The 26,136-nt window shown below is 42.7% G+C and overlaps 1 protein-coding gene across 1 annotated transcript in view; it reads right to left on the minus strand.

Moving 5' to 3' along the window:
• Window positions 1-882: 882 nt before the first annotated feature.
• Window positions 883-26,136, minus strand: part of Fam13a (family with sequence similarity 13 member A) — a 163,669-nt gene continuing 138,415 nt past the window's right edge. Inside the window, 10 exon segments of the mRNA XM_052719245.1 lie at window positions 883-3,457; window positions 7,503-7,604; window positions 8,397-8,593; window positions 12,312-12,395; window positions 14,207-14,302; window positions 21,103-21,186; window positions 21,860-22,080; window positions 22,861-22,942; window positions 23,548-23,686; window positions 24,172-24,376. Of these exon segments, the coding sequence (XP_052575205.1) occupies window positions 3,331-3,457; window positions 7,503-7,604; window positions 8,397-8,593; window positions 12,312-12,395; window positions 14,207-14,302; window positions 21,103-21,186; window positions 21,860-22,080; window positions 22,861-22,942; window positions 23,548-23,686; window positions 24,172-24,376 (1,337 nt within the window). The 3' untranslated portion in view covers window positions 883-3,330.

Here is a 26,136-nt window from a genome sequence, read left to right on the forward strand (position 1 = left end):
ACCAAGTGGACAGAGAAGTTATCACATGGGCTCTGATCTCAGCACAGAGTCCATCTTGCCACACTGGGGGAAGAAAATTCAGGATGCGATGTGAGTGTTGGGAAAAACATCCATGAAAGAAAGCAAAACAAAACTTAGACTGCAACTAGCTTTTCACAGAGTGGTCTGTGGTACACATACTGTCAGCAATGGAGACATTCTGTCTTACTGGAGTTTAAATCTCTTGAAAATCAAGTTTAAATCTGTGACATTCCTTGTAAATTTGTGATGGCTGCTGCACCCTGTTTCCTCTACTGAAAACTAGGAAGCCCCGAGACAGACTACTCTAAAGGATATTGTGACCATTTTTTATTCTTTCATTCTGAGTCTTACCTCACAAAAAAATTCCAAGCTCAACTCAGCTCAGTTTAGTCAGCCCCCAAGGGCTCTAAGACTGATGGCCCCAGGCACAAATTGGCTAGAATGGTCTTGGTCTAGAAATGTCAGGTGAGGAGAGCAGATCCAGCCTGCAAGAGGCTTTTCCTGTTGCATAAGTGTTGCATCAGAAAGAGACAAAGTGAAAATTGCTCTCTGCTCCAAACAGTCATGCTTGATAGCAGCTCTATAGTGAATAATAATCTTTTGACTAGAAGCAAGGTTAAACTTTAGAAGCCTCCATCAAGAGGGAAAATTTTAAAAGCCCCCATCAAGGGGGAGAAACCTAGCATTCACAGTGAAGTCTAGTAATAAAAAACCGTAGATTTTTAATTTGAAATCCAACATGATCTTTAGGAGCAGGCCTTTATTGGAAACATTGTACCACCATGTCTTAAAAAGTAAAGTCTAAACTAAATGGTGAAAAGATGAAATGTTGTAATGGCAGTGTAATTAATAATATAAAAGCCTATTTCAATATTTATTCTAGACTATACACAATAAAAGCAAGCATTTATAAACATTACATGATTTTACCACTCCGTTAATCCTCATGATCACATAGTCAAGCTGATTCTTACATAACCCTTGATGTTTTTTCTTGTTATGTACTAAGATACATGCTTGTTCTCAAGAGAGCGAAAAGAATCCCTAGCCTACAGCATTCTGTTTGTGTGAAGCCAATTAAGATGCTGCCTCTAGTGCTTGGAGACAGAGAGCTGCAGAGACAGTTGCCATGGAAACCAATTTCCCCCACACTTGCAGCAGAGCCAGAAACCGCTGAGTAATATGCCTGCAGAGAAGACCTGATATAAACACAGCTCCCACATTCGTTTGGACTCCATTTTATGAGGAAAACTGGTCAGAGATTATGAAGGAAACCATTCCATACATGATTTATTTTCCAATAACTTGGTATTTTATTGATCACATAAAACTGAGTGGGAGTCCTGATAAGTCTTTTAGTTCATTTACCTTTGGTGAAAACAATGGATTTCAAAACATCTAGTAGCGTTTCATTTATATGCAGCTTAGAAAAAAACCTCTAGTGTATTTTTTTCAAAACAATACTCCTGAGTCCCCATGTGCTTTAAACGTTAACTGGTACTAATTGAGTTATTCCATAGTTAACTTCGGAGAATAAGTAGTTAAAAATTACAGACTAGATATGGATTTCTTTTTAAAAATACAATTTTTGGTCATGTGAATGATTGATGTTCAGGCTTCAAAAATAGGAAACAATCCTACATTACATAATTTTATTTCTAATACAGCTTTTTGAAATCAGCAAATGTAAACAGCAGAGCAAAGAACATCGAACTACCTCTTCATGTATATTGAAATTTGTAGGATTATGTACCGTCTTTATGTGTGTGGATAAAAACAGAGTGTTTCCAACACGTAGCTCATGCTTCTATGTGATTATTTGTAAAAGCAAAACGGAAGGAATTCTCCACCCCCAGCCCCATTACTGAAAGAGCCCCCTGATGACTGAGCTACAGTGAGGAGAGCAGTCCTGAAAAATCATCTGACCGGAGAACCCCAAACTGGTGTTATCATTGCCACGGGTGTTACAATTTTCCCTTCTCCTCCTTAACACTGTATCCCGCAGAAAGCCACTCTCCAAACAGAACGAGGTCTCCCTGCTGCCTGCCCAGCCTCTGCCGCAGTCGTCCTAGGCAAGGCTGCCACGCACCTCGTGCGGGTGCCTGCAAAGCCCAGGCTTCGTTCTTCAGACAGACACAGTGGGTGAAAAGAAACAACACAGCGCAGAGTGACAGCAAGCACACAGAAGAGATGAAGGATTGGGCGTCTCAAGTTCCCTGGTCCCTCCAAAATGTCTAATATAGACCGCTTTGTGACATAGACTTTGGGGGAAAAAAAAGAGCATTGAAATTGGCCACACACCATTTTGTTTACGTATCATCTTGGAAACTGGGATCTAGATCCTGCCTTGAGATTGAGCTGAGCTCTGAGGGCTACATCTTCTTACCCATCCATTTAAGGATTTTAGTGCAGACTCACTTTTGTAGAAAAATTAAACTCTGGTAAGCTCAGGAGGCTGATACAGACTCCTCTCTCCCATGAGAGTCTAGACCTAGTCTAATAATTAAGCAAGACCCCTTTGTTTGGCTAGTGCAACAACAAAATTGAGCCCCAAACATGTTATCGTAGGAACACTGGCCTTGTTTTGTGTTCAACAATGTCTGAGACTGGAAAGTGCAGTCAGTGTCTTGAAGAGGTTTCAGGCTCTTCAGCTGTCACCTGATTTTAAAAATCGCATCTGCATAGCTACTTCGGTTGTCACTCTGTCCTCAGCATACACAAGTATGAGGCAGGGACTTAAAGTCTGTCGGCTGAGAGCACATCAATGAAAGGACTGCCCTGCCACCTCTGGCAGATACAGCTTCCATCTACCTGAGAGCTAACGGGAAATGGATCAGTGGGAGAGAATAAGTACAGCTTGGGGAAACGGCCAAGGCAGCAAATGGTACGCCAAAGTACGGTCACCATGTGGTGGGGGCCAGGGAGAGCACAGACCGCCACAAGAAGCAGGCTCTGCGAGGGAAGTCCTGAGCTTGTGTTTGTCACAGTTTTAGGATGGCCTTGTGTTTCTTAGTTGTCAGGGAAGAACAGCAAATTATCTGTAGATGGGTGTGTCTGATGGTGTGTCTGATCACTGCTCATGTCCCTTAAGTTCTTACTGCAGTGTGCATTGACATGGGTAGGAGTCTGGACTCTCCCATTATGAAATTCCTAAGTCAGGTCACACTGTCATCTTCCATGCAGGCCATGGAAGCAGGAGCTAATCTGACGGCTCAGAGGCAGGGGGTTGCCTGCTTCGCAGGTACAGCTCCAAGGCTGCCTTCCAGAGCTAATCTTTCCGGGAAAGCTGTCGTCCATGCTACCAGTCCTTCACATAGACTTGGAATCAGCGTCCCTCTTGCTGATAAGCACCTCCAGCAGCCGTAGCTTCGCCTTTATGTGCTTGTATTCATTATATTCCTCGGCCATTGGAGTACGGTCTTCCTTCTGGACATTTCTAGAGGAAACAAAGGAAAGAGGAGCTGAGGATCACTTTCTACTGGTTTTAAATGCTAGCATGAACCAGGAATTGCCATTAGGGAACTACATATTCTATCAACCTGCAGAATCAGTGTTGGTAATTGGCTCTTGGTATCTAGATGGGCTGGATTTAGGTAAGTGAAAAGTGGTTTTTTCTCTGGAGGTGCCATGCAACTTGAGGGTCTAGAAAGTTAATCTAGGATCTAATAGAAGATCATAAACAACTAAGGAATGCAGGAATTTTCTACTGATTGTTAAGTATGATTTCACAGTAATAGTTTATTCAGAATAAACAGAATTTTTTGTTTTTGTTTTTCAAGACAGTGTTTCTCTGCATTACATCCCTAGCTGTCCTGGAGCTTGCTCTGTAGACCAGGCTATCCTCAAACTTAGGGATCCGCCCTCCTCTACCTCCCAAATGCTGGGATCAAAGGCATGTACCACCACACCTGGCAAAGAAATATTTTATTCATTCTTGACTTTCTTAAGGCTTCTATTGCTGTGATAAAACACCATGACCAAAAAACAACTTGAAGAGGAAAGGTTTTGTTTCAGCCAATCATGAAGGGAAGTCAGGTAGGAACTAAAGGCAGGAATCTAGAAGAAGGAATTGAAGAAGAGGCCATCCATGGAGGATTGCTGATTAGTGGTTTGCTTCTCATGGCTTGCTCAGCCTGATTTCTTATAACACTCAGGATCATCAGCCCAGGGGCAGCATGCCCATATTGGGCCAGGCCCTCCCACACCAATAATTAATTAATTAAGGAAATGTACTACAGGCTTGCTTACATGCCTTGAGGGGGTATGTCTCAACTGAGATTCTCTTTTCTCAAATGATTCTAGCTTGTATCAAGATGACATAATACTAAACCACACAATTCTTAATATTTTCTCACTTTATATATTTTATTTAATGCGCCATTAAATTTCTTTTTAAGATTTATTTATTTTTATTTTATATGCATGAGTGTTTTTGCCTGCGTATGTATATATACACAAATGCACTACCGACATACACAGTACTCACAGAGGCCTGGAGAGGAAGTTGCATCCCCTACAACTGGAATTATGGATAATTATGAGCTGCCATGTGGGTACTGGGAACCAGACCTGAGTTCTCTGCAAGGCAGCAAGTGCTCTTAACTGCTCACCCAATTAAATTTCCAATCAGCAATCAGGCTCACACATTTTGTAGATATTTCAAGAACAATTAATATTCCTACTTTGAGACTTGCTTTTAAAATTCAGCAACTGGTGAATTGTTGCATGAAATGTGAAAGTGCTATGTAGTTTACTGGGTAATTTTATATGCAAACTATATGCACTAGTACTGGCTTAAAGCTTACTCTGAGGTCCAACATGGTACTTTATATCCATGATCTAACACAACTCTCAGAAAAACTTGACCAGAAGGAGCTACTGTGTACATTCTTGTATGATGTAGTCAGGACAGGCAGTGACACTCCTGGAAGAGTGACTGCTCTATCATAGCAAGCACTCAACCACCATGATTCCTTTTCACTTCATTACAGAGTAAAAATGGGCAAGGGGAACAGAAGGAGGCTCCATTAACAAATTAAGCTAATTTTATTCTTGTCTGCCTTGCTTTAGCAAAGGATTCTAAATGACTCCTTAGCAAAAGGCAGTGACAGAGGACTAAGGTGAATATCTGCCACCCAGTCACCATCATGCCCTGTGGAGGGTTTCTCACTCTTGAGATGTGAAAGTGAGCTGGATGCTATGATATCATTAGGCCCTCACAGCTCCAAACTTGAGTGATGATGAAGTCAATTTCTACCATTCACTGTGGAAACAGCTTTCTCTAAAAATGTCTCTGGCCCTCAGAAATTGAACTTTTGCCAGATTTGCAACCAAGTTAATGGTGTGCCCCGAGACCATTAAAACTCTGTCCTCAATCTGCTTCCCTATTGGGAATTGAGCCTGTTTTAAGGCTATCCTCCCCTTAAGAAAACAATGTAACCAGTCTAACTGTGCCTTGCACTTCCCATGTAATCAGCTTTTACAAGGTAAGCTAAAGGCATAGCTTTAATCTTAAATTTTGTATTCTTCCATCCAAACTCTCAGAATAGTGTGTGAGTGGTGTGTGTGTGTGTGTGTGTGTGTGTGTGTGTGTGTGTGTGTGTGTGAACGCGCATGTGTGCATGTGTGATGTTGTGGGCATCATTTACTGACAGCAACCAATAGGTTGGAAGTGAACTTAAGAAAAACAAGTATCTACCATAAATGTTGGCAGCAATATATGGATATAGGTTGATAATATTTGTTTGTGGATTAGAGTGCTATTCTGGGTCATTATGGTTCATAAAGTAAATTCTTCCTTTGTAAACTCTGGTAAAAAAAAATTAAGAATAGTGGCCGGGTGGTGGTGGTGCACGCCTTTAGTCCCAGCACTCGGGAGGCAGAGCCAGGCGGATCTCTGTGAGTTCGAGGCCAGCCTGGTCTCCAAAGCGAGTTCCAGGAAAGGCGCAAAGCTACACAGAGAAACCCTGTCTCGAAAAACCAAAAAAAAAAAAAAAAAAAAAAATTAAGAATAGTGATTCCTCATCTCATTTTCAAGCCATATTTTTCTGTGATATTCTATAAATATAGAGGAAAGCCCTTTATTAGGGACAGAAGGAAGACACAGAGGGAGAAGTGGTGAATTCAAATTTGGGCTCACTCTTGGTTTAAACTACTCCAAGATAAACAGTCTTTTTTTTTTTTTTTTTCCATCAATGTGGCACCAATGCAATTTCTATTTTCTTAAATCTTCTATGGGCTTCCATAATATATATTTCATGTATAGAATTCTATGCACAACATGTGAAGAGGATACAAAAGGCATACAGACAGAAACATCACATTAACACTTTAATAATTAATATTAAATTGACTTATGTAGAAGCTGAAGGCATGAACTGTGGAAATTGACATGTTTTAGATGCCAATTTCTTCCTGCCCAAGAATTTCAGCTCTATGAATACTGTCTCCTTCAAACAAAGTAACAGGATGGCCATGGCCTTCTCTGCACTTTGGCTTCTGCAGAGAACAGCGGCCAGTGGCTTGGTTATTATTATTATTTGGGGAATTACTTCTTTCGTCTACTTATCTATATTCTAAATAGTCTGTGTGTAAGGGAAAGATCTTTAAACTACACTGGGATATAAAACACAGTCCCAATGTCAAAGCTAATTATTATAATTCTATTATTTCTTCATACTCTAGGACATGAAAGTACTCCAAAGAAACTACATGCAGTTTATCTAATTTGGATTAATGTAAAACCAATTTCAGATGGTGAAACCTAACTCCACGGAGAGAGACACAGATCTCCTCATGGTCTTGTCCCTGAGCTCCCAATGTGAAGTGAGGAGGACTCTGTGACACACACACACACTTTCCCAGCAAATTTAATAAAGAGACAATTCAATTACACCATAAAACTCACTGGATAAAACAACACATTCACCAGACAGATACATTCACTACTGCTTCTCACACACAAGTTTCATTCAGACTTGGCAGCTGTCATCTTGGTTCTTTTAGCTTTTGTAGCACCCCTGAGTGAACCCAGGACTGTGCACAAACTGAGCCATATCCCCAGTCCAACTCTGGATTTTAAACTGTGGTTGAATCCCCCATTATCATTTTTCACCCTCTTGTTTCCTGAGGAAAAAAACTCAGTGCTTCCATTTTGAAATTCAGCTCCAAGCTACTTGTTTTAGCTGAGAACCAAATGTGACAGGCTGGTTTTGTATATCAGCAGACGCTGTCTAGGTCCTGCACTCTGTATGAGACACATTTCTTCTTAACTTTACACATAAATCTCACGGACTCACTGAAAATCTCCGAGGGTTCCTGGGCATAAACCTGAGGACCTTGTTACAGGGAGAACATAGTAAAGTTCTCACTTTGGAAGCACTCCACAGATGGGACAGAAACAGAGAGCCTGGATTGTGGACTAGGTGATGGGGAAACGGGGGGGGGGGGGGGGGGGGGGGGACAGAGAGACACACACATACCTCCCATTTTGTCTGAAGAAGTTGTCCTCAAAATCATGAAGTTTCTTTCGAATCATTTTCTTCTCTTCTCTCATTTCCTGAAGGTATTCCAAGAGCTCAGGTCTAAAAAGGAACATGAATTTCAAAAAAATTAAAAATGAATTGTTGTACATGTAATGAGCGTGTGATTTGACAGGAGTTGTGAAGAAAGAAAACAAAGCGATTTAGAGGTCAGTGCCAGTGCTTTCTCTTGAATGCCCACATTCCGAAAGAAGGCGAGGCGCCAGGGGCTCTTAGGGGATCGTGCCGCTCATGAATTACTAGATTTTATGAAACCCTACAGCACTTTGTCATATATATATGTATGTATTTTTTTTTTTTTTTTTGAGAGAGAGCAAAGTGATGTCTGTACTCAGTGTTAGATGATGAGCTGTGGTGGACAGAGCCACACTGTCATTCAGAGATCTTCCGTTTGTTCAAGCAAGATCTCAAAACTTCCTCAAATAATCTGGGATAAAATACATGAGAAAACAAATAAATTGATACAGTGTGCTTTTTCCTTCCCTCTTTCTCTCTCCCTTCTTCCTCCTGTCTTCTCTATTTCTCTCTTCCTCTTCCTCTTCTCTCTCTCTCTCCCCCTTCCTCCCTCCATCTCTCTGACCCTCCCCTCTGTCTTTCTAGATTAGGTTGTACTCTGCAGCTCTGAGCTGACCAGGAATTCACTCTGTAGCCCAGGCTTGCCTCAAGCTCACCTACTCTTCTTCTTTAGCCACCAGGCCCATCTCTTTATTTTAAATCATTATCTTCTTCATTTAAACACACCCTAAGGAAGTCATCGGTGGCCTTTTGGCCTAACTAACATTTCTATTCTTATTTGCACTAAGCCACTCCAAGGCCACTGCCCAAACAACATACATTGAAGCAGAGTGGAGGTTTGAAAGGCCTGAGTCCTGGCTGCATTTTGATGGCATTTTGTCATCCATTGGTGAAATAAATCCATCAGCATCGTCTTCAAGTTGGTCCAGGAAACAGTGTGCACTGCAGTCTGTCTTCAGAGGGACTGTGAAGTCTGGCTTGGTGGAGCTGTCATCCTCTGACCCCTCCTCTTGTTCCTGGAGACACAATCTCAATGAAACTCTGAGCATATTTTGGCGTATGCTTCCATTACAAGTGTCATTCAGAAATCACCCAGCTAACCAGATTCACATCGTTTCTCCTCTGTTTTATTAAAACGGCGGCCCCAAGACTAAGTGTGGAAGCACAGCTGGATGAAGCCAGGAGGCACTTCCTGCTTCAGCTGTGCTTTATGTCTTTAATCTCTGCCTGGCCCAAAGAAACAATGCTTCAGTATTCTTTTCAATTTAAATTATTTTAAAACTTCAGACAAAAACTTGATTTTTAAGTAAACAGTTTTAAAGTTCCTTTTTTTTTTTTTGGAAGTAGAAGGAACAGTTCCCACCTATGCCATTTTTACAAAACTTAACTGAGGCAGCATATTTCCGGAACCTGGTGAAGCACAGCTGGCAGACAACATCTGTCAGCCTCCCTCTCCTCCTCTACCTCCCCTGCATGAGGAAGATGAAGGAGAACGGACCCAAGAGCTCAGGCAGAGCTCAGGCCTATATACTGCTGCTTCGGAGCTTGACCAAAAACTGTGTAGAACACATGTCTGGTGAACTGTCTATCAATTCAGATTGCAAAGAAAGCTGTGAACAAGCATTTTATAGCTGGAAAGGGATACCAAGGAAAGCAACAAATAAGAATGTAAGATTTTATTTCTCAGAAGCTCTACTAATGGGCTGGAGAGATGGCACTGTGGTCAAGAGCACTGGTGGCTTTTCCAGAGGACTCAGGTTCAATTCCTAGCACCCATATCTCAGCTCACAACTGTCTGTAGTCTGTAACTTCAGCCACAGGAGATCCTATACCTTCTTGTGGCCTCCAAAGACACTACACACACACACACACACACACACACACACACACACACACACACACACACACACACACGGTGCACAGCCAAACATTCAGGTAAACACTCATATACATCAAATAAAAGTAAATAAAAATCTCGAAAGTCCTCCCAATTATATCGTAAAGTCTGGAGAGGATTTGAAGCACTCTGATATTTTTCCGGATGAACCTAACAGAACTACTCTCAGTGGCCTTGGAAAACCATGGGGAAAATGACTTACAAAAAAAAAAATAAAAACCTGTCCAAATTAGCTCGTACGTGGTAGATACTTAGTATAGCACCCAAACAATGCATATTTGGGAAAGAGGCAGTGGTCAGTCTCCCAGCACGGACTCCTTTAAAGCAGTTGTCCTTGTTTGATAGGACTGATGTGATATCTGGATTTAGATAAAGAACAGGGTACACAGATCCATCCAAACGAAAGGTGGCTACTGGAGTTTCAGCCAAGACGCTACAATGGTGACACGAACCTGAAGGACAGAGTCCATAGTGGGCTCGTTGCCTGAAACCACTAGTCAACAATAATTAGGTACGTAGATGACGATATAAAGGGCGCAATACCCACATGCATCAATGACAGAGTGGACAGGGATATCTAGTTTGCTAGAATACAGAATCTATATGTAGTTTACTTCATCCAGCTTGATAACAGTATAAAAAGCAGCTGGAAAGTTCAAGGTCCTGTAAGTAGGAAAAAGTAGGAAAAGGAAAAAAAAAAACCTGGATACATAGCCAATCAGAAATCCACAGATAAGCATCATGGGATCACACAATCCCTGAGCACAATGGGAATCACAAAGAGGTAGGTCATGGACAGTAAGTCTCAATGGTGTGATTATATACCCTAGGTATTTGCAATATCTAGTGTCATTTTTGGCTGTCACAACTAGAGAGGGGATGGTAGTAACTTGTGGGTGGAGACCAGGAGTGCTAGGAAACATCCCACAGCAGTTATCCTGATCCAATGCTGAGAATTTGACCAGTGGATGTCCACAAGAGACAGGATTTGGAGAATTGAAAGGGCCTCTGCCATCAGGCAAAGTAAGGCCTGGCTCTCGGTCTACTGTCCTGTCTAAAACATAGCTAGGATAAAACTAGCTCTGGGGAAACACAAATAACCTGACCTATGTGTTTATAGCAGAGCCAGTGGCTGCTGAAGGACCTGAAACCCACATTCCACGAGGAGTAGTAAGAGCTTGGAAAAAAGGTTTCTAAGGCAAGGAGTAGGGTGGGAGGAAATGGCATATGACTGGAAACGTGTGAAGAGCTATAAAGAGAAGAAGCCATATGTGTCTTCCCCGACCTTCCAGCAGAAAGGGGGCGGGGGACAAGCTAAGTGTGTGTGTAGAATGTAATGAGCTATCCTAGCTACAAAAACATCAGTTTTCACTGTGATTATTTTACACTGATCAAAATAACACATTCTAAAATTACATGTTATATAACTGTATTCTATTTTGTCATTAAAGCTGGTTAGAAAACGAGTAAACTGTTAGCCACTTTGGTTACTCAGCTCATGTAATACCCAGCCTCATCCTCCCACTGCTCTGAAAGTGTCTGTCTTGAAAACAGAATCCCATTCCATCATGTTTTAGTGGGTTTCTGGAGTGGACAGGAAAATTCTCTGGGCTTATTGTGGGCTGAAAGCCTTCAGAACCTTCAGAACTTGAGTTGGCTCTGTTTCATACAAGTTAGTTTCTTCCAAAAAAAAAAAAAAGTAAGTATAACTGGGGATAAGTTTTAAAGACACCATTTAGATTTGGTCTTTTTTTTTTTTTTTTATCTTCAAACACACTAAATTGTAAATTGTATTAGAACTACTATGTGTTATCAAGAACATGTAAATGACTGTGCCTGATTAGAAGAAAAAAATGAACCAAAAGACGGCAGGATTTACAAAAGCAAGGTCACCATTGCAAAATTGCTTGTAATTGTGGTCCTGGTGTGAGCCAGTGGGCAGTAGGCTGCAGCCAATAGTCTTCTGAAAAGTTTTCGCTAAAGAATAAGAATGAGCAGAGTGTCATTGTCCAGGAGGAGCATCATTAGGATACCTACTATTTATTTAATGAGGCAATCATTAAGTGTCACATCTTGCATGTATTCAAGAGCATGTTTTTACCCGGTAATAAGTCCATTATAAGCTGCTGAAAGAAGCATGCTAATTTTCATATACAAACTATCCAAATTTGCTCAATTACCAAGATTCAGCTCATCGGTAAAAACTACAATGGACAAAGCACATTGCCTTTCATTGACAGCAAAGCGTATTGTGAGAAAATAGCTGTAATTTTAAAGATAGACTATAGCACACTAGCCCCGATGTTCCAGTACCGCACCCATAATTCAGGTTCTATTTAGTGATGTGATTATCAAGCACCGTCTGTCTAATACATTAAAATTAGGTATTGTAGTGTGGGTTACCTTAGTTCAGGCAAGGAAATGAAGCTTTCAATTGATCACCCTCAATAGATGATTTTGAGATAATCATCCCTAACTACAGGAAATAAATGACCACTCTCACCTTAGACTGTCACAAAACTATGACAGGCGGGCCTCTTAAAACTCACTTCTGCTTTGGGCTTAATTTTCCTCTTTGGCCCTAAATAGCTCCTAAGAAGTAATCATGAGTTTGAAAAACAAAGTGAGGAACAAAACAGTCTCTGTGATCGAAGCAAAAGCAAAACAGAACAAGTTAACAAAGAGGAGACTGGAAGAAAACTTTGGGAAGTAGGTCATAAATGTTCACAGCTGGCTCGGGTAGCTACTGACTTATAGGGAATGCTACTAGACCCACTGCCCAAGGACTGTCCCTCCAGGTGAGGTTAGCAGGGTAGTGTTAGCACCAAGCTCTTCACCTTTCTCTCCTTGAAGAAGGAAGCAGTTTCACCCTCGATAATTGGCTGCAGCAAAGGGCTTCTCCGTTTGCTGGAAGGGGACCCCTGTGACAAGTTAACAGATAGGTTATATTATGAACCGCTTTTCCTCACCTTATAGCTCAGACCGTTTGACCACACCAGTATTCACCACTGTATTTTAACTACATTTAATAACCATTTCCCACCAAAAGCCTCCCCCCCAAAACTAATACACTCAAAGCTCTTTTTCAAGGGGATCCTCTCTTCAGAGTCTACACACACAAATCAGGACACAGTAGAGTAAGAATGCACATGCTTTTCAAACCCAACTCTCAGGACTCCCCCAAGAAAAGCACTCACCCCCACACCCTCCTCCCTAGCCCCAGCCAACTAACTGTCATTAGTAAGGAGAGTAGTTCAAGGCCAAACAACCATGTGAAGGCTGTTGGACTTCTCTGTTGTACATTCACCCTATTTAGGAACCCTAGGTGTTCTTAACTGGTGAGAGACAATGACTCAATTTACATTAAGTCATTTTATTTATTAGTTTATTCAGCAGGAAATTTGCAGAAAGGTAACATTTTTTTTAATCACACCTGCCTAGAGTCTCTGGATTGTCTCTCACTCATAAAAACAAGTGCCCTACTAAAAGAAATATGAGCGCATACTCTAGGCCTAGAAACAAAGAAATGAATAAGAAGACTAAACGAAGCGCTAGATAATAGTAGCGGCTACAGAGAGTAAGTCTTTTAGGAGTGCTATCAACCCAAGGGCCCTGTGTCAGCAGACAAGGGTACTGAATCAGGCAATGCTTCTCTAAGAGATGGACAGACACTAACATCTCAACAATATCTAACCTGTGGAGGGAATTCTCAGGCTGGCTAAGGAAAGTCTGTCAGTGTTAAAATACTTCCCACAGCCAGACACGAGCTACTGTTTCCCCTTGACAAGATCAAATCCAGGTGCTAACAGCAGTTATATCTCAGGATGCTGGCCATGGTAGGCAGCTTCCCAAGCACTAGACTCCTGCTCTCTCCTTCCACCCCCTCTCTACCCCCATCACCTACAAAACAAGGACCTTCTCATTGGAGCTCTTTAGATGGTCTTCCTTGGGTGAAGTTCTTAGGGAGTGGTCCCTCAGTGAATGGGGAGAGACTATAACAGACAGAAACCAGAGAGGTGCTCTTTGGGATGAAAAGCCTGGAGAAGGTCCATCCCTACCTCTTATGCTGTCTCTAAGGAATGGGTTTAGGTGTTGGCCCTGTGAGTGCCAGAGGAATGTGTATATGATCAAGTCATTCCTCAGGGGGTAAGACATGGATATAAATGGATAGTTCAACTACTACAGCTTGACCTTTAATGAGAATGGCAGTTAGGATTCTGTATGCATAGGTGGGGTTCCTCCAATAGAAAGGGAGGGTTACACTCACAGTGATAGTATGGCTACGGCCCTGTGTTGGTTAGTTTTTGTCAATTTGGTGCAAGCTAGGGTCACCTGAGAGGAGGGAGCTTCAGTTGAGAAAATGCCCCCATTGGATTGGCCTGGAGCATATCTGTGAGGCATTTTCTGACTGATGTGGGAGAGCCCAGCCCACTATGGGAAGGGCTACCCCTAGGCAGGTGGTCCTGAGTTGTATAAGAAAGCAGGCTGAGTAAGCCGTGGAAAACAAGCCAATGAGCAATGTTCCACCATGGCCTCTGTATCAATGACCACCTCCAGGTTCCTTCCTTGAGTCCCTTCCCTGACTTTCCTTCATGACAGACTATAAACCAGAACAAGCCTTTTCTTCCCCAAGTCGCTTTCCTGGTCATGTGTTCCTCACAGCAGTAGCTGAAACCTAACCAAATCAGGTGCTCTTAGGGGCTGCCAACAGAAAGAGAAAGGACGCACTCACAATGATGGGGACAGTGCTGGCCCGGGACAGGATCTGTTTGACCAGTCGGTACCTATCATACAGAGGCTTCATAATCTGACGCTCAGTCTTTGTCACCTGAAAAGCAAGACCAGGACACGTGAGAAGCCAGCTCCCAGGTCATGCTCTCCCTTGTCCCAGCATGCTCTGGACTTTTGTGGCCCAAAGATGCTACAATTTACAAAATGTATTTAAACTGATAATAATATTTAGTCAACAAATAAAAATACAACAGATTTACACTGCTGATCAGCGGAAACTACGCCACTAGGGCACCTTCTTCTAGATCTGAATAACGGGGTACATTCTTAGTCACTGTGGTCATTTAAAAACAAGGCAGGTGGCTGGAGAGATGGCTCAGGGGTTAAAAGCGCTAACTGCTTTTCCAGAGGACCTAGGTACAATTCCCAGCACTCATACAGCAGTTCACAATCATCTGTAACCAGTTCCAGGGGATCCAACGCCCTCTTCCGGCCTCTGTGGGCTCCAGGTATGCATGTACATGGTGTACAAACATACATGAAGGCAAATTACCCATACACATAAAAATAAGTAAATAAAATTTAACCCCCCCCCAAAACAAAACAAAAACAAAACAAAAAAACTCCTTAAGGGGCCATGATGTGCGATGACTCAGCATGTAAAGTTGCATATTTTCGAAGCCGGATGACCTGAACTTGACATCTAGAACTCAAGATTCAAAATTTCCAAATGGTGTTTTATCTGGAGGGTGCAAGGAAGAAGGCAAGTGTTTCTACTATAATTATAACCACATGTTACTTTAGTCAACTTATTTGAGTTCATTTCTTCCATGTGAAACTGTTCCCTCCTAAAAGTACGATTCTGGCAGACAGAGAGCATTCAAGGAACTTTCGTTGCTGGAATCCACTGGGTGATTCATCCTCATTCTCTTTATCTGGCACCCTGCTCAAAATCTCTATGCAGCAAGACAGAATCCAGTCCCGTTCCCTTGTGTAGGATTTGAAACCCTTCCTCATTTATGACTTCTCCCTTCCCCACTGTACTTCAGACTCCGGGAATAGACTAGGTTATCTTATGCCTAATTCTGTGATTCCCGCTGCAAGCAAGGGGATTTCTCTGTTCTTTATTTGGAAGTTGCAGATCAGAAGCCAGCTTGGCGCAGCCCTCTTTCCTTGTGCCCCATCCCGAAAGGATGATCCTTTCCTCCACATCACCATTTGTGCTGGCTACTCTTACATCAGCTTAACCCAAACCACAGCTGTTTTCGAAGAGAGAACCTCAGTTAAGAAAATGCCCTCCCCAGATCGGCCTGTGGTGCATTTTTTTGACTGATGATTGATGGGGGAGGGCCAACTCATTGTGGGCAACACCACCCCTAGGCAGGTGGTCCCTGGTGCTATAAAAAAAAAAAGCTACTGAGCAAGCCAGGATGAACAAGTCAGTAAGCGGCATTCCTCCATGGCCTCTGCATCAGCTCCTGCCTCTAGGTTCCTGCCCTGTTTGAGTTCCTGTCCTGACTTCCCTTCATGGTAGACTATAAGCTGTAAGATGAAATAAACCCTTTCCTTCCTTAGTTGCTTTTGGTCCTGGTGTTTATCACAGCAATAGAAATCCCAACTAAGACAGCATACCCCATACTTGCAATGCCTTGTAATTTCAAACCCTTTTACATTTTTGTTTTGTTTTGTTTTTGTCAAGACAGGGTTTCTCTGTGTAACAGCCTTGGCTGTGCTGGAACTCATTTTGTAAACTAGACTGGCCTCCAACTTACAAAGATATACTTACCTCTGCCTCCTAAATGCTGGGATTAAAGGCGTGCGCCACCACGCCCAGTTCACTTTCACATTCTATCATAATTTTTCATACATGTATCTCCTGGTTTACAGTATAGCTTGTTGGATGTGAGGGCTTATGTTTTCATATCCGGAGTAGGTATTTTAGCACCTAATCCAATGGAAACATTCTATACATGCCTGCAATTTTAGTGAATGAATATTTCAAACCTATCTAGGTATGCCTAACACATAGGTATGCATGTATTTCCTTTGGTACCTCAATGCACAATGAGGTAAAGTATATTTTTAGATTTGGTTGCTGGGCTTCTGCATTCTATTACTATTCCATGTCTGAGAAAGCAAGAATTTCTCAGGTAGGGAATGACATAAGGTATGGAGCTTTACCATTTCTTCCAGTCTTTGGAAGATTCAGCTTCAAAGATGGTTCTGGATTATGTAAATATGGTGTCCTGTGTGGCTTTTGTATCTGCCTTTCTCAACATGATCAATAGTAAATCATTTTGGATAAATTTCACCAGCTAACAGGGCACTGCAAAACTTTGTGGATTTCCTGCTGTTGGCAATAATAATAATAATAATAATAATAATAATAATAATAATAATCTCCTTTCACCTCTTTATCACAATTTTAAGAGTTGTTGACATGCTTCTGCTTCTAGTATGTGCCATATGAAATGGGATTTTAAAATCAGTCACTTCATTAAAAATGACTGTCAGGGCAGCAAAGCGACTCGGAAGTCATTTCATAGGAAATAGCAGACCCACTGCTGCTACTGCACACCTAGTATAGTGGCTAATACTCGAGCTGTGTCGGCAGGCAAGGGCAGCACATTCTGGAGAGCCATTTGGCACATGGGTGAAGTTATGGCTTGTTCATCACACTCCTCAGCTTATACCAACCATACTGGCCACGAGAATTCTCTGTGCACCACGTTCTGATGGTAAACTTGAGAGGTCAGTTCAGAAAATACTTGATGACTCAAAATTACTTGAAAATTACTTTAGGCCAAACATGTATATGCTATCTCTTCAAAATTCTTTCTCCCCTCTTACAAAGCCTTAGTTTACATTTAAGTAGTAGTAGTGGATGGCTTTGCAACGTGTGGAAACTGAGTTCTTATTAAGATGTATTTCATATGACAAAGCAAAACAACATTAGCCAGTGTGGTGGCACATGCCTTTAATTCTAGAACTCAGGAGGCAGAGGCAGGTGGATTTCTGTGTGTTCAAGACCAGCCTAGTCTACATAGCAAGTTCCAGGTCTGCATAGTGAGACTCTATCTTAAAACAAAACAAACAAACAAACAAACAATAAACATGAGACAAGAAGATCAGGGATGCAGCAGCATTTCCATTCTGTCTTCAGAGTGACATAGAAACAGCCCTACTCACTTACTACCCTGATTTTGATTACTCTGCAAGAGTCAGACACTATTTTAAAACCTAAAGGGGACACTTACCCAATAACTATTCACATTTAACCAGGCAAATCCTGGCTAGAAATCATAAAGCTTGGACAGCCCAATGTGCCTGCTTTTACATTATGATGGTTTTCTCTTATCCTCAAACAAAACTTTTCTACAACATTTAGCTGATGTTACGTGGATGTAAAGGTGAATGGCAAAACAAGTGACCTATTTACTTTCATGATAAAGATAAAATTAGAGCCATAGAATCTTAGAGCTAGACAAACCTTGTTCTTTAGAGGCTAAAACTGAGCACTGCAAAGAGTAATGATTCCCCAAGGCAACAGAGCTTAAGTGAGAACCGGATGTACTGACTCCCAGCCCAGGTTTCTCTCTATTCACAAATACATCAGCCCTGAACGAAGCAGGAGCTAGCAGTGTGATCATGGGCTCTTCTAACGGCTGCACTCTGGGCCCAATAATTTAGAAAATGGCAACTCTTTTGTAAGTTAAGAATGGTAGGATGTTTGTGTAAAGACCAGAAAATCTAAAACAACGGCTAACCAGAGGCTACTCTTCATGTATGGACTCATAATTTAAACGTTAACTTGGCTATACTCAGTACTGTGTTAGTCAACATGGTTTTGAAACACAGAGTTAAAGGCTGGGCGGTGGTGGCACACGCCTTTAATCCCAGCACTCGGGAGGCAGAGGCAAGCAGATCTCTGTGAGTTTGAGGCTAGCCTGGTCTACAGAGCGAGATCCAGGAAAGGCACAAAGCTACACAGAGAAACCCTGTCTCAACACCCCTCCCCCCCCCAAAAAAAAAGAAACACAGAGTTAAAATATACCAGTGAGGGAAAGAATTAGGAAGAAACCGGAAGCACTGGTCAAGCAACCTATTCTCTCCCCCTGCACATTGATTATGAATGGTGATATGGGGGAGGGGGCTTCAATTATTTGTTTATTTTTTCTGTGACATCGTTTTTTTGAAGACTTCCAACACTCTTGTTGAAAAGGACACACTTCAATAATAGCGCACACAGAATGATAAGCCCACTTGTTTTTGTATGCCACACATGTCCATCTACAGTGTGCTCAGTTAAAGCAAACAGCTTTGCTGAGAGCTGCGTAGCATGTGACTGTTTGGCTATGATCCTGATGGTCAATGGCCTGTTAAATTGGAATCTGCAGACTTAGAAAAAAAAAAAAAAAACTCACGAGTTCTGAGTCTATTTTATGAGATAAAGGAACTTGGAATGACAGCTTAGCATCGGAAATGTTTGTGTAGTTGTGTTTATGTTTAGGGTTTAACTATAGCAGAAATCTAAGAAATAAAAATTTACTTTGATTTTCAGATTGGCCAAATATCAAGGCAAGTTTGCTTTTTTTTTTTCTGAGGAGGTTAGAGCTTTGTGACCCAGAGAGAGGCAGAGAGACTTGGGAACAGAGATAAATGACATTAATATTTGTTCTGCAATTTGTTCTCTACCTTGTGAGATGCTTGAATCTTGATCTATCTAAAACTTTGTATTCTTAATAACAGGCAGGTAAGAAGAGTACCCTCTTCACCCCACTGGTCATCTAATGTCAAGGGCAGGAGAGAGCAGAACACATGACTGTAGCAGCAGTGAGAACTGTCATTTACTATGCAGTCCCAAAGCTGCTATTTCACATCCTCTGTTTTGAGCTTACAGGTCAATATATGTATAAATGTCTCTGTGTGTCTCTTTTTCCTGCCATGACAACCCATCACAGATCTCTATCAACCAAATACCAAGAGTTCAGGTGGTTACTTAAGTAGCACGAGGTCTCTGCCAAGCAGAATTCCTACAATTCTGAGGCTCATGGTGTCTGCACTGTGGAATGAGATACAGATAGAATGAAAATCTTCCCAGCTGAAAGCCGTGAAAAAACAAAAACAACAGCAGCAGCCGCAGCAGCAACAACAAAAATCCCTCCACCACACAAACCAGTGAAGCAACAATGAGGGTTGATCCTCTTAGAATGCAGCTGTGTGCTCTCTCAGGCGGGAGACCCCGGCCAGGAAGCTTTTGACGGACTGTCAATATTCCAGCTAGAATCCATGCAAGGGAAAGAAGTATGCAAAGGGAAAACAGTGTCACAGAAGCCCTCTAGTGGCCACAAGTTCCACACTCGGGATTTTGAGCTGCCGTGGCAAAGGGGCTCTCTTCTCTGCTCACAACAGTTCAATTCTGCTTCTCATGGTCCTGAATATTCCAGGACAGAAGGACAACATTTCACAATCTTTGAACTCTGGAGCACTTACTATTTGGTTCAGTGCCTTCAAATAAAAAAAAAAAAATCTAAAGCCAAACTTGGCTGAACCATGAACATTATCCCAGAGTTCTAGTATTTTTCCACTGCCGGAACAGTCCAGCAAAATGAATCAGCACTGGTGCCAGCATTAAAACAAAATAAAACGAAACAAACAACAAAAACCTGATCTGTTGAGAACTAAAATGCAATGGAGAACACCTGGATGCCTTCTGTGGATAGTCCCTGGGCTTACACTGTGTGACAAGTTTTGTGCCAGTCACTGAGGATTAGGTTCACTATTAGGTAAACAACACCCAGAATCCTCACCTCCCTCACCCCAACCCATGACTGGAGGGATAGTTCTGGGGTAGAGGGTTTGCCTAGCCCCTGAAGAACCTGGTCTAATACTGTGCCTTGTTTAAAAAGGAGCTTAATATATCATTCTGGAAGCTTCTGCACTGAAAAGAGAGTATCATTTAGAAGAAAAGATTAAATTAATTCCATTAATTCATTAAATTAGTAGTTATGATAGAGTGGAGGAAGAGTCCTGTATTTGGGGGTTTTGTGAAAATCCATGAATCTAAACTTCATGCTTCCTCATCCTGCCTGGGGGAACTGCTGTTGCTGTTGCATTTTTTTTTCTTTGATTTTTTTTGTTTTTTTGTTTTTTGAGACAGGTTTTCTCTGTGTAGCCCTGGCTGTCCTGGAACTCACTCTGCAGACCAGGCTGGCCTCAAACTCACAGAGATCCACCTGCCTCTGCCTCCTGAGTGCTGGGATTGAAGGCATGTGCCACCACACCCCGGCATTTCTTGTCAACTGTCTGAAAAGAAGATTATGAAAAGTAATAGACAACAAGAATATCTAAGTCTCCCAAGGAAGAGAGCAGAAGCCTGCCTCACTACTGGCTTCCCTAGAGCTAGCAAGAACCACCCAACATACGCTTGCTAAATGCCAAGCCACCTCAGATGCTTCCTGATATGATAAAAAGGCAAAACTACATTACGGACTTCACACTTGGGGTTCTACACACCGACAGGAATCCTTTAGAAATGCTGGCTGTGCCCTGCAGCGCAGAGTAACAGTTTTATGACAGATGTTCAAGCTTAATCCCTTTATAATATGGCTGTGGAAGCTTAGAGTCACCTGCAGCTTATAGGGCTGACTTGGGCAGGAGGTCACTTTCTTTCAGAATTTTATGCACTCTATACGCTCCCTTCCATCCTTTACCTCTCTTCCCTTTCAATAGAATATTAGCAACTTAAGTTTACTTGCAGACTCATGTTTGTTGGGATTCAATTAAGTTCAAGGTCTAATACTTTTGAAGGCCCTATTTCCTGGATGGCACTACATTGTAGAAACTTTCCTAAACCAGACAACCGACCCTCATGAGAAGGTTTGGTACATCACATACCGGCCTCCCGTGGATGCTTTCATAGTATAGAAGCGCTTTCTGCAGGGCCACTTTCTCATTGGCAATTTGGTCCTTGGTCATATCCTGTGTAAACACAGTGGTAAGAAATAAAACATGGGAAGCACATTTGAGCGCATCCCACCTTCTTTATTTTGTCAAGCTCATCTAAAGGAAGGGTTAAAATGCTCTGCCCAAAGCTCACATGGGGATGAGAGAACCTCGTGACCTCCCACCAGAAACATAGAGTGCACAGCACCATTGTCACCAGCTACCTGGAACACCCACATGGCAGGAAAGACCCACTGAAGACATGGACCGACTTAAATGGGTCCAGCAATAGCTGCAGTTATCGGCTACATGCTCTTAAAGATTTGCATATAATCCCTCCCCTCAGAGAGTCAAGCCATCTATTAGCCTCAATAAGTTCATTCTGCTGTGGAGTCAAAAGAGCAATCTGCTTTCAGTCGGTAGTCAGAAACCAAAGTACCTACGGGTGAAACACTCCAGCTTTTAAAAGGTATCATTGTGCTTGTTGGGATTCATGTGACATGCCCTGTCCCTTGTCCTCTTCCCCCATTCACTGGGCTTGTCATACCAGGAGACAGCAGAGGAAAGGAACTCCTGGCTGGGAAGCGAGCTGAGCAGGAGGTAAGTGTGGTAAAGATATCAACAGCCATCTGCATGGCCCGTGTTCTCACAATGCTGGCTGCACTGACTTAGGATGGGCGTTCCCCCAGGCTCCCTAACAGCATCCTACCTTAATGTCCTCAGGACGGCTAGACTCCTCTCGCTTCTCTTGGAGCTTCCTCTGTATGCATTCCAGTGTAGCTTCCACGCTGGGCCTGATGGCTTTATCCACCAGTTCTTGCTTCTTCTCATCTTCCTTTTCTAGCTGGGAACCAAAGCTCTTGGGGAGTGTGTTGCTTCGTTGTCGTGTCCTGGGGGTGAGGTCCTCTTCAGAGATCTTTAGTTTCGACTCTAGGCAATTAGATTTGGAAACAGAGATCCATGAGGCTGAGGTTGGCCGGACCCAGACTGCTTTAACTGCCATGTCAATAACTGCTTAGCTATGACTTCTTTTCACAGAGTATTGAATTACAGTGTAAGAGAAAATCCCTGGATCATTACACAAACCAAACTAATAGGCTCTTCCTGGATCTTCAGAGATGTTTCCCAAACTCTAATTCCTAGGAAAGTGTTAGCTTTTAGCACCTGATTTTTGGCTACATGGGCTTGGGCTCTGAGTTCAGAAAGGGGCAGTTTCAATGCATTCTCTTAGTGCATATAGATGTGCTGATCTAAAACCAGACACTGACTGTTGTTTTTCATCCAACCTACATACCCCGTTTTATTTACTCCATTTGGTTGTTTCTGTGACCAGCCCCTAAATACAGCAAGCTGTCTGAGGGGAAGGGCCCTCACTCTTCTCACAGATTCATCTCTGATGAGATGCTTTCTAACACTCCAGCAAGTGCACCTTTAGATTAAACTGCTGCTTTGGAAGTATTGATGTGAAACCATCCTTCTAGGAAAAGTGTGTGGAAATGAAGACAGGTTGAGGAACTCATATCTTATCTGGTCTGGTTTGATGTGAGGCTATACAAAGTGTTGGGATGGTGTCCCATAAAGACCTGGGAGAACTGGGAAGTGTCTTCAGGCCTGGGGCACCCCAATGATGGCACTTGGAAGGACCCACGGGATTTGGCTCCTGGTTAGTTGCATATCAGACTATGCCAGTGGGTCCACAACTTCACTTACCTTTAAGCTGTTTCCGGAATTTGGCCAAGTCATTTGTCCACTTCAGAACCTCTGGGTTGGCTGCTTTATCACTGTGGGAGGGCTGGGAAAAGAAAGTCTAGAGTAAATATTTTATTGCTTATTTCTGATACTCCCACAGACTTCCTTAAGGGCGAAATAATGGACCTTTATGATCACGGACTCCTGTGAGGTCCATATCTCCTTTTCTACTATTGGTATGTTTCAGCTCATGAGGCTGATGGAGAAGAAAGTGAAGGAGTTTGTGGGCTTACACTGCAACCCCTCTGAACAATCCTCTCTTGTCCCTGGCTTGGGAAACTAAGACAGAACCAACAGTGGAGGGAGCCCGCAAGGAGGAAACGGTAGAAGACAATCTTGAATCAAATTTCAGCTCAACAAAAAAAATTCCCTTTTTTTATCAGCTTCTGGTATCCTCTGCATCAGTGGTTCTCAACTTTCCTAATACTGTGACTCTTTAATACATGTATGGTGACCCCAACCATCAAATTATTTCATTGCTACTTCATAACTGTAATTTTGCTACTGTTATGATTCGTAATGTAAATCTCTGATTATGCGGGATATTTGATATGTGACCTCCAAGGGGGTCATGACCCACAGGTTGAGAGCCACTGCTCTACATGCTGAAGGGTGTGTTGGGGTGAGGCGACCCCACCGAGAACTCACTCTGTACTTCCTCTCCTCTTCAAACCTGTCCTCAAACTTGCGGATCTTCTTTTTAAGGGTCTGGATCCTTCGGGTGAGCTGCACAGGTGTCAAGTCCTCTTGCTCATCATCGTAGGACCCAAGGGAAGAGCTTCTCCGCCTGTAAAGAACATGGTCTGGGTTAGCAGCCCCGTGAAGAACCAGTAAATTATGGGACGGGGCTTTGGGGTATGAGAGAATATAGCACAGAGAAATGAAAACATCTTCTCCCTTTTGATAAAACCAAGTGGATGGGTGTATTTTCTGAGTTGGAGTTCTGCATATGCCACCTATGAATTAGGTCTGTGTTTCTCTCACTTCCACTTAACATTATCGGAACAATGTGAAATTGACTGTAAGACTGAATGTTAAATTTGACAGAGCTTTAGAAAGGAGTCGCTAACTGGAATTCAAAATGAGATCTGCAGTTGGGCCATAGCTCAAGCGGAAACTCCAACACAGCTCGTGTACTAGGATAGAGGTGTGTCTTTGCACAGATTCCCAACTTAAGTTTTACAAAAGGGCTAGCCGTCAGTGGGCGAGCCATTCCCTCGGTTCCAATGTCATGTGACTGCTGGAGCTGCTGATCAACAGCATTGAACATACCTCATGAAAGAATGGGAATTTGGCGGAGATGGAGGTACTTCTGTGTCATCCAGGTACTGCCTGCTCTGCCCATAGGCATAGAACCTGGGGGACAGCATGGGGTCGCTGTCCTCATCCAGAAGCTGGTGAATCAGGCGCCCAGCCTGTGGGGAGAGGCGGGCTTCGTCAGAGTCCACATTCTCTTGCTGCCAGGAAGGGAGGGGCTCTGGAAAACAGATGTGGTGTAAGAGGTGAACCAACACTGTTCTTGAAGGCATCATTATCCAGGTGTCCTGAATGTTTTAGGTTACTACCCACTAAGTGGTTTCTCACTCCAGATCCAAGGTCCAGAGTAGGCACTATGTCTAACTGAAATCACCACTGTACCTGATGCCCACCACCTGCCTTTATCTCCATTCTTACTTCCTTTCAAAAGAGAATTTGCTAGGGCTGCCCTGAGGAACAGCCTGTAAGGTGTATATCCAATTGTGTCTAATTCCAATTTCCCCCACAGGTGAGTGAAACCTTTCCAATCAGGAGCACCACCAAAAGAGTGATGAGTGTCAAGGAGGGCGCGCATACAACCATGACAATTCTGATGACTAAGGAGCCATGCTAGACTTGTGAGATACTATTTACCAAGGGTTTACAGTCTCTGTGTGGGCCATTTGGGAAGCCTTCCCCCTGTGCCTCTGCCTAGCACATGGGATTAGCATGCTTCTCCCTGTGCCTCTCTGCCTAGTACACAGGATTAGCATGCTTCTCTCTGTGCTTCTCTGCATAGTACACGGGATTAGCATGCTTCTCCCTGTGCCTCTCTGCCTAGTACACAAGATTAGCATGCTTTTCTCTGTGCTTCTCTGCATAGTACACAGGATTAGCATGCTTCTCCCTGTGCCTCTCTGCCTAGTACACAAGATTAGAATGCTTCTCTCTGTGCTTCTCTGCCTAGTACACAGGATTAGCATGCTTCTCCCTGTGCCTCTCTGCATAGTACACAGAATGAGCATGCTTCTCCTTGTGCCTCTCTGCATAGTACACAGGATTAGCATGCCTCTCCCTGTGGTTTGCACTTGTAATTTCAGAATTTGATGCCCGGAACCCATATGGTGGAAGGAGAGAACCAACTCTTCAAGCTGTTTTCTAAGCTCCACATGTCCGCTGTGGCACAGGTGCAACACACCCCCTGCCCTGTACAAAATAAATATTAAGAAAAGCTTTAAAACTATATCTAAAAGATTTCAAAGTAAATCTTGTATGGCATGCCATTTTCCACTTGTAATACTCTGCACTGGGAGCTTCAAATACACTTGCCATTCAGTGATCTCCATAAGGCCAGTTAGTACTTGCCACATGACCTTAGTTTCTGGGATCCCTAGAGTTTGAAGAAGTGAACACCTAGCTGCTCCTTCAACTATGAAGCTTGAAAATGTATGCAGCTATATAAAATAAATGTGCTTAAGCTTTGTATCTAGAAAGACAAGATTGTAATCCCAGAATGTCAGAGCCAGGTTAACTGCGTTCTTAAAACCTCTCACCCTTGGTACATGTTTAGAGTAACCCAGGGAAACAGGTAACAAGTATCAAGATACAAATCCTTAACTCATCTCATATACAGTGTATTTAAGTGAAGGTCCAGACATGACTGACAAGCAGGCTGACAAACATGTACACACATGTTCATCTATACACATAAATACACACACACACACACACACACACACACACACACACACACACACACACACCCAGAGTGCACACACTTAAAAGCTTCCCAAATGATTCAAGTGCCCCCATGATCACCAAGTTTGAGAACTACTGATCCCAGGCTGCTGAGAGATAAGGCTACTGGGATCTGAGGAAGTTAAGAAGCAGCCCCCAGGCAGTGAGAAGAGTGGGTCTGCCCTCTTGCCTTCTAACTTCTAAGTCAGTGCTTTGTTTTAGAATGTGCCAGAACTACAAAATCAGTGATGACCGCCTAAAGCT

This window comes from Peromyscus californicus, unplaced genomic scaffold (assembly GCF_007827085.1).
Source record: "Peromyscus californicus insignis strain IS unplaced genomic scaffold, ASM782708v3 Scaffold_6__1_contigs__length_162567912, whole genome shotgun sequence".
Classification (NCBI taxonomy): domain Eukaryota; kingdom Metazoa; phylum Chordata; class Mammalia; order Rodentia; family Cricetidae; genus Peromyscus; species Peromyscus californicus.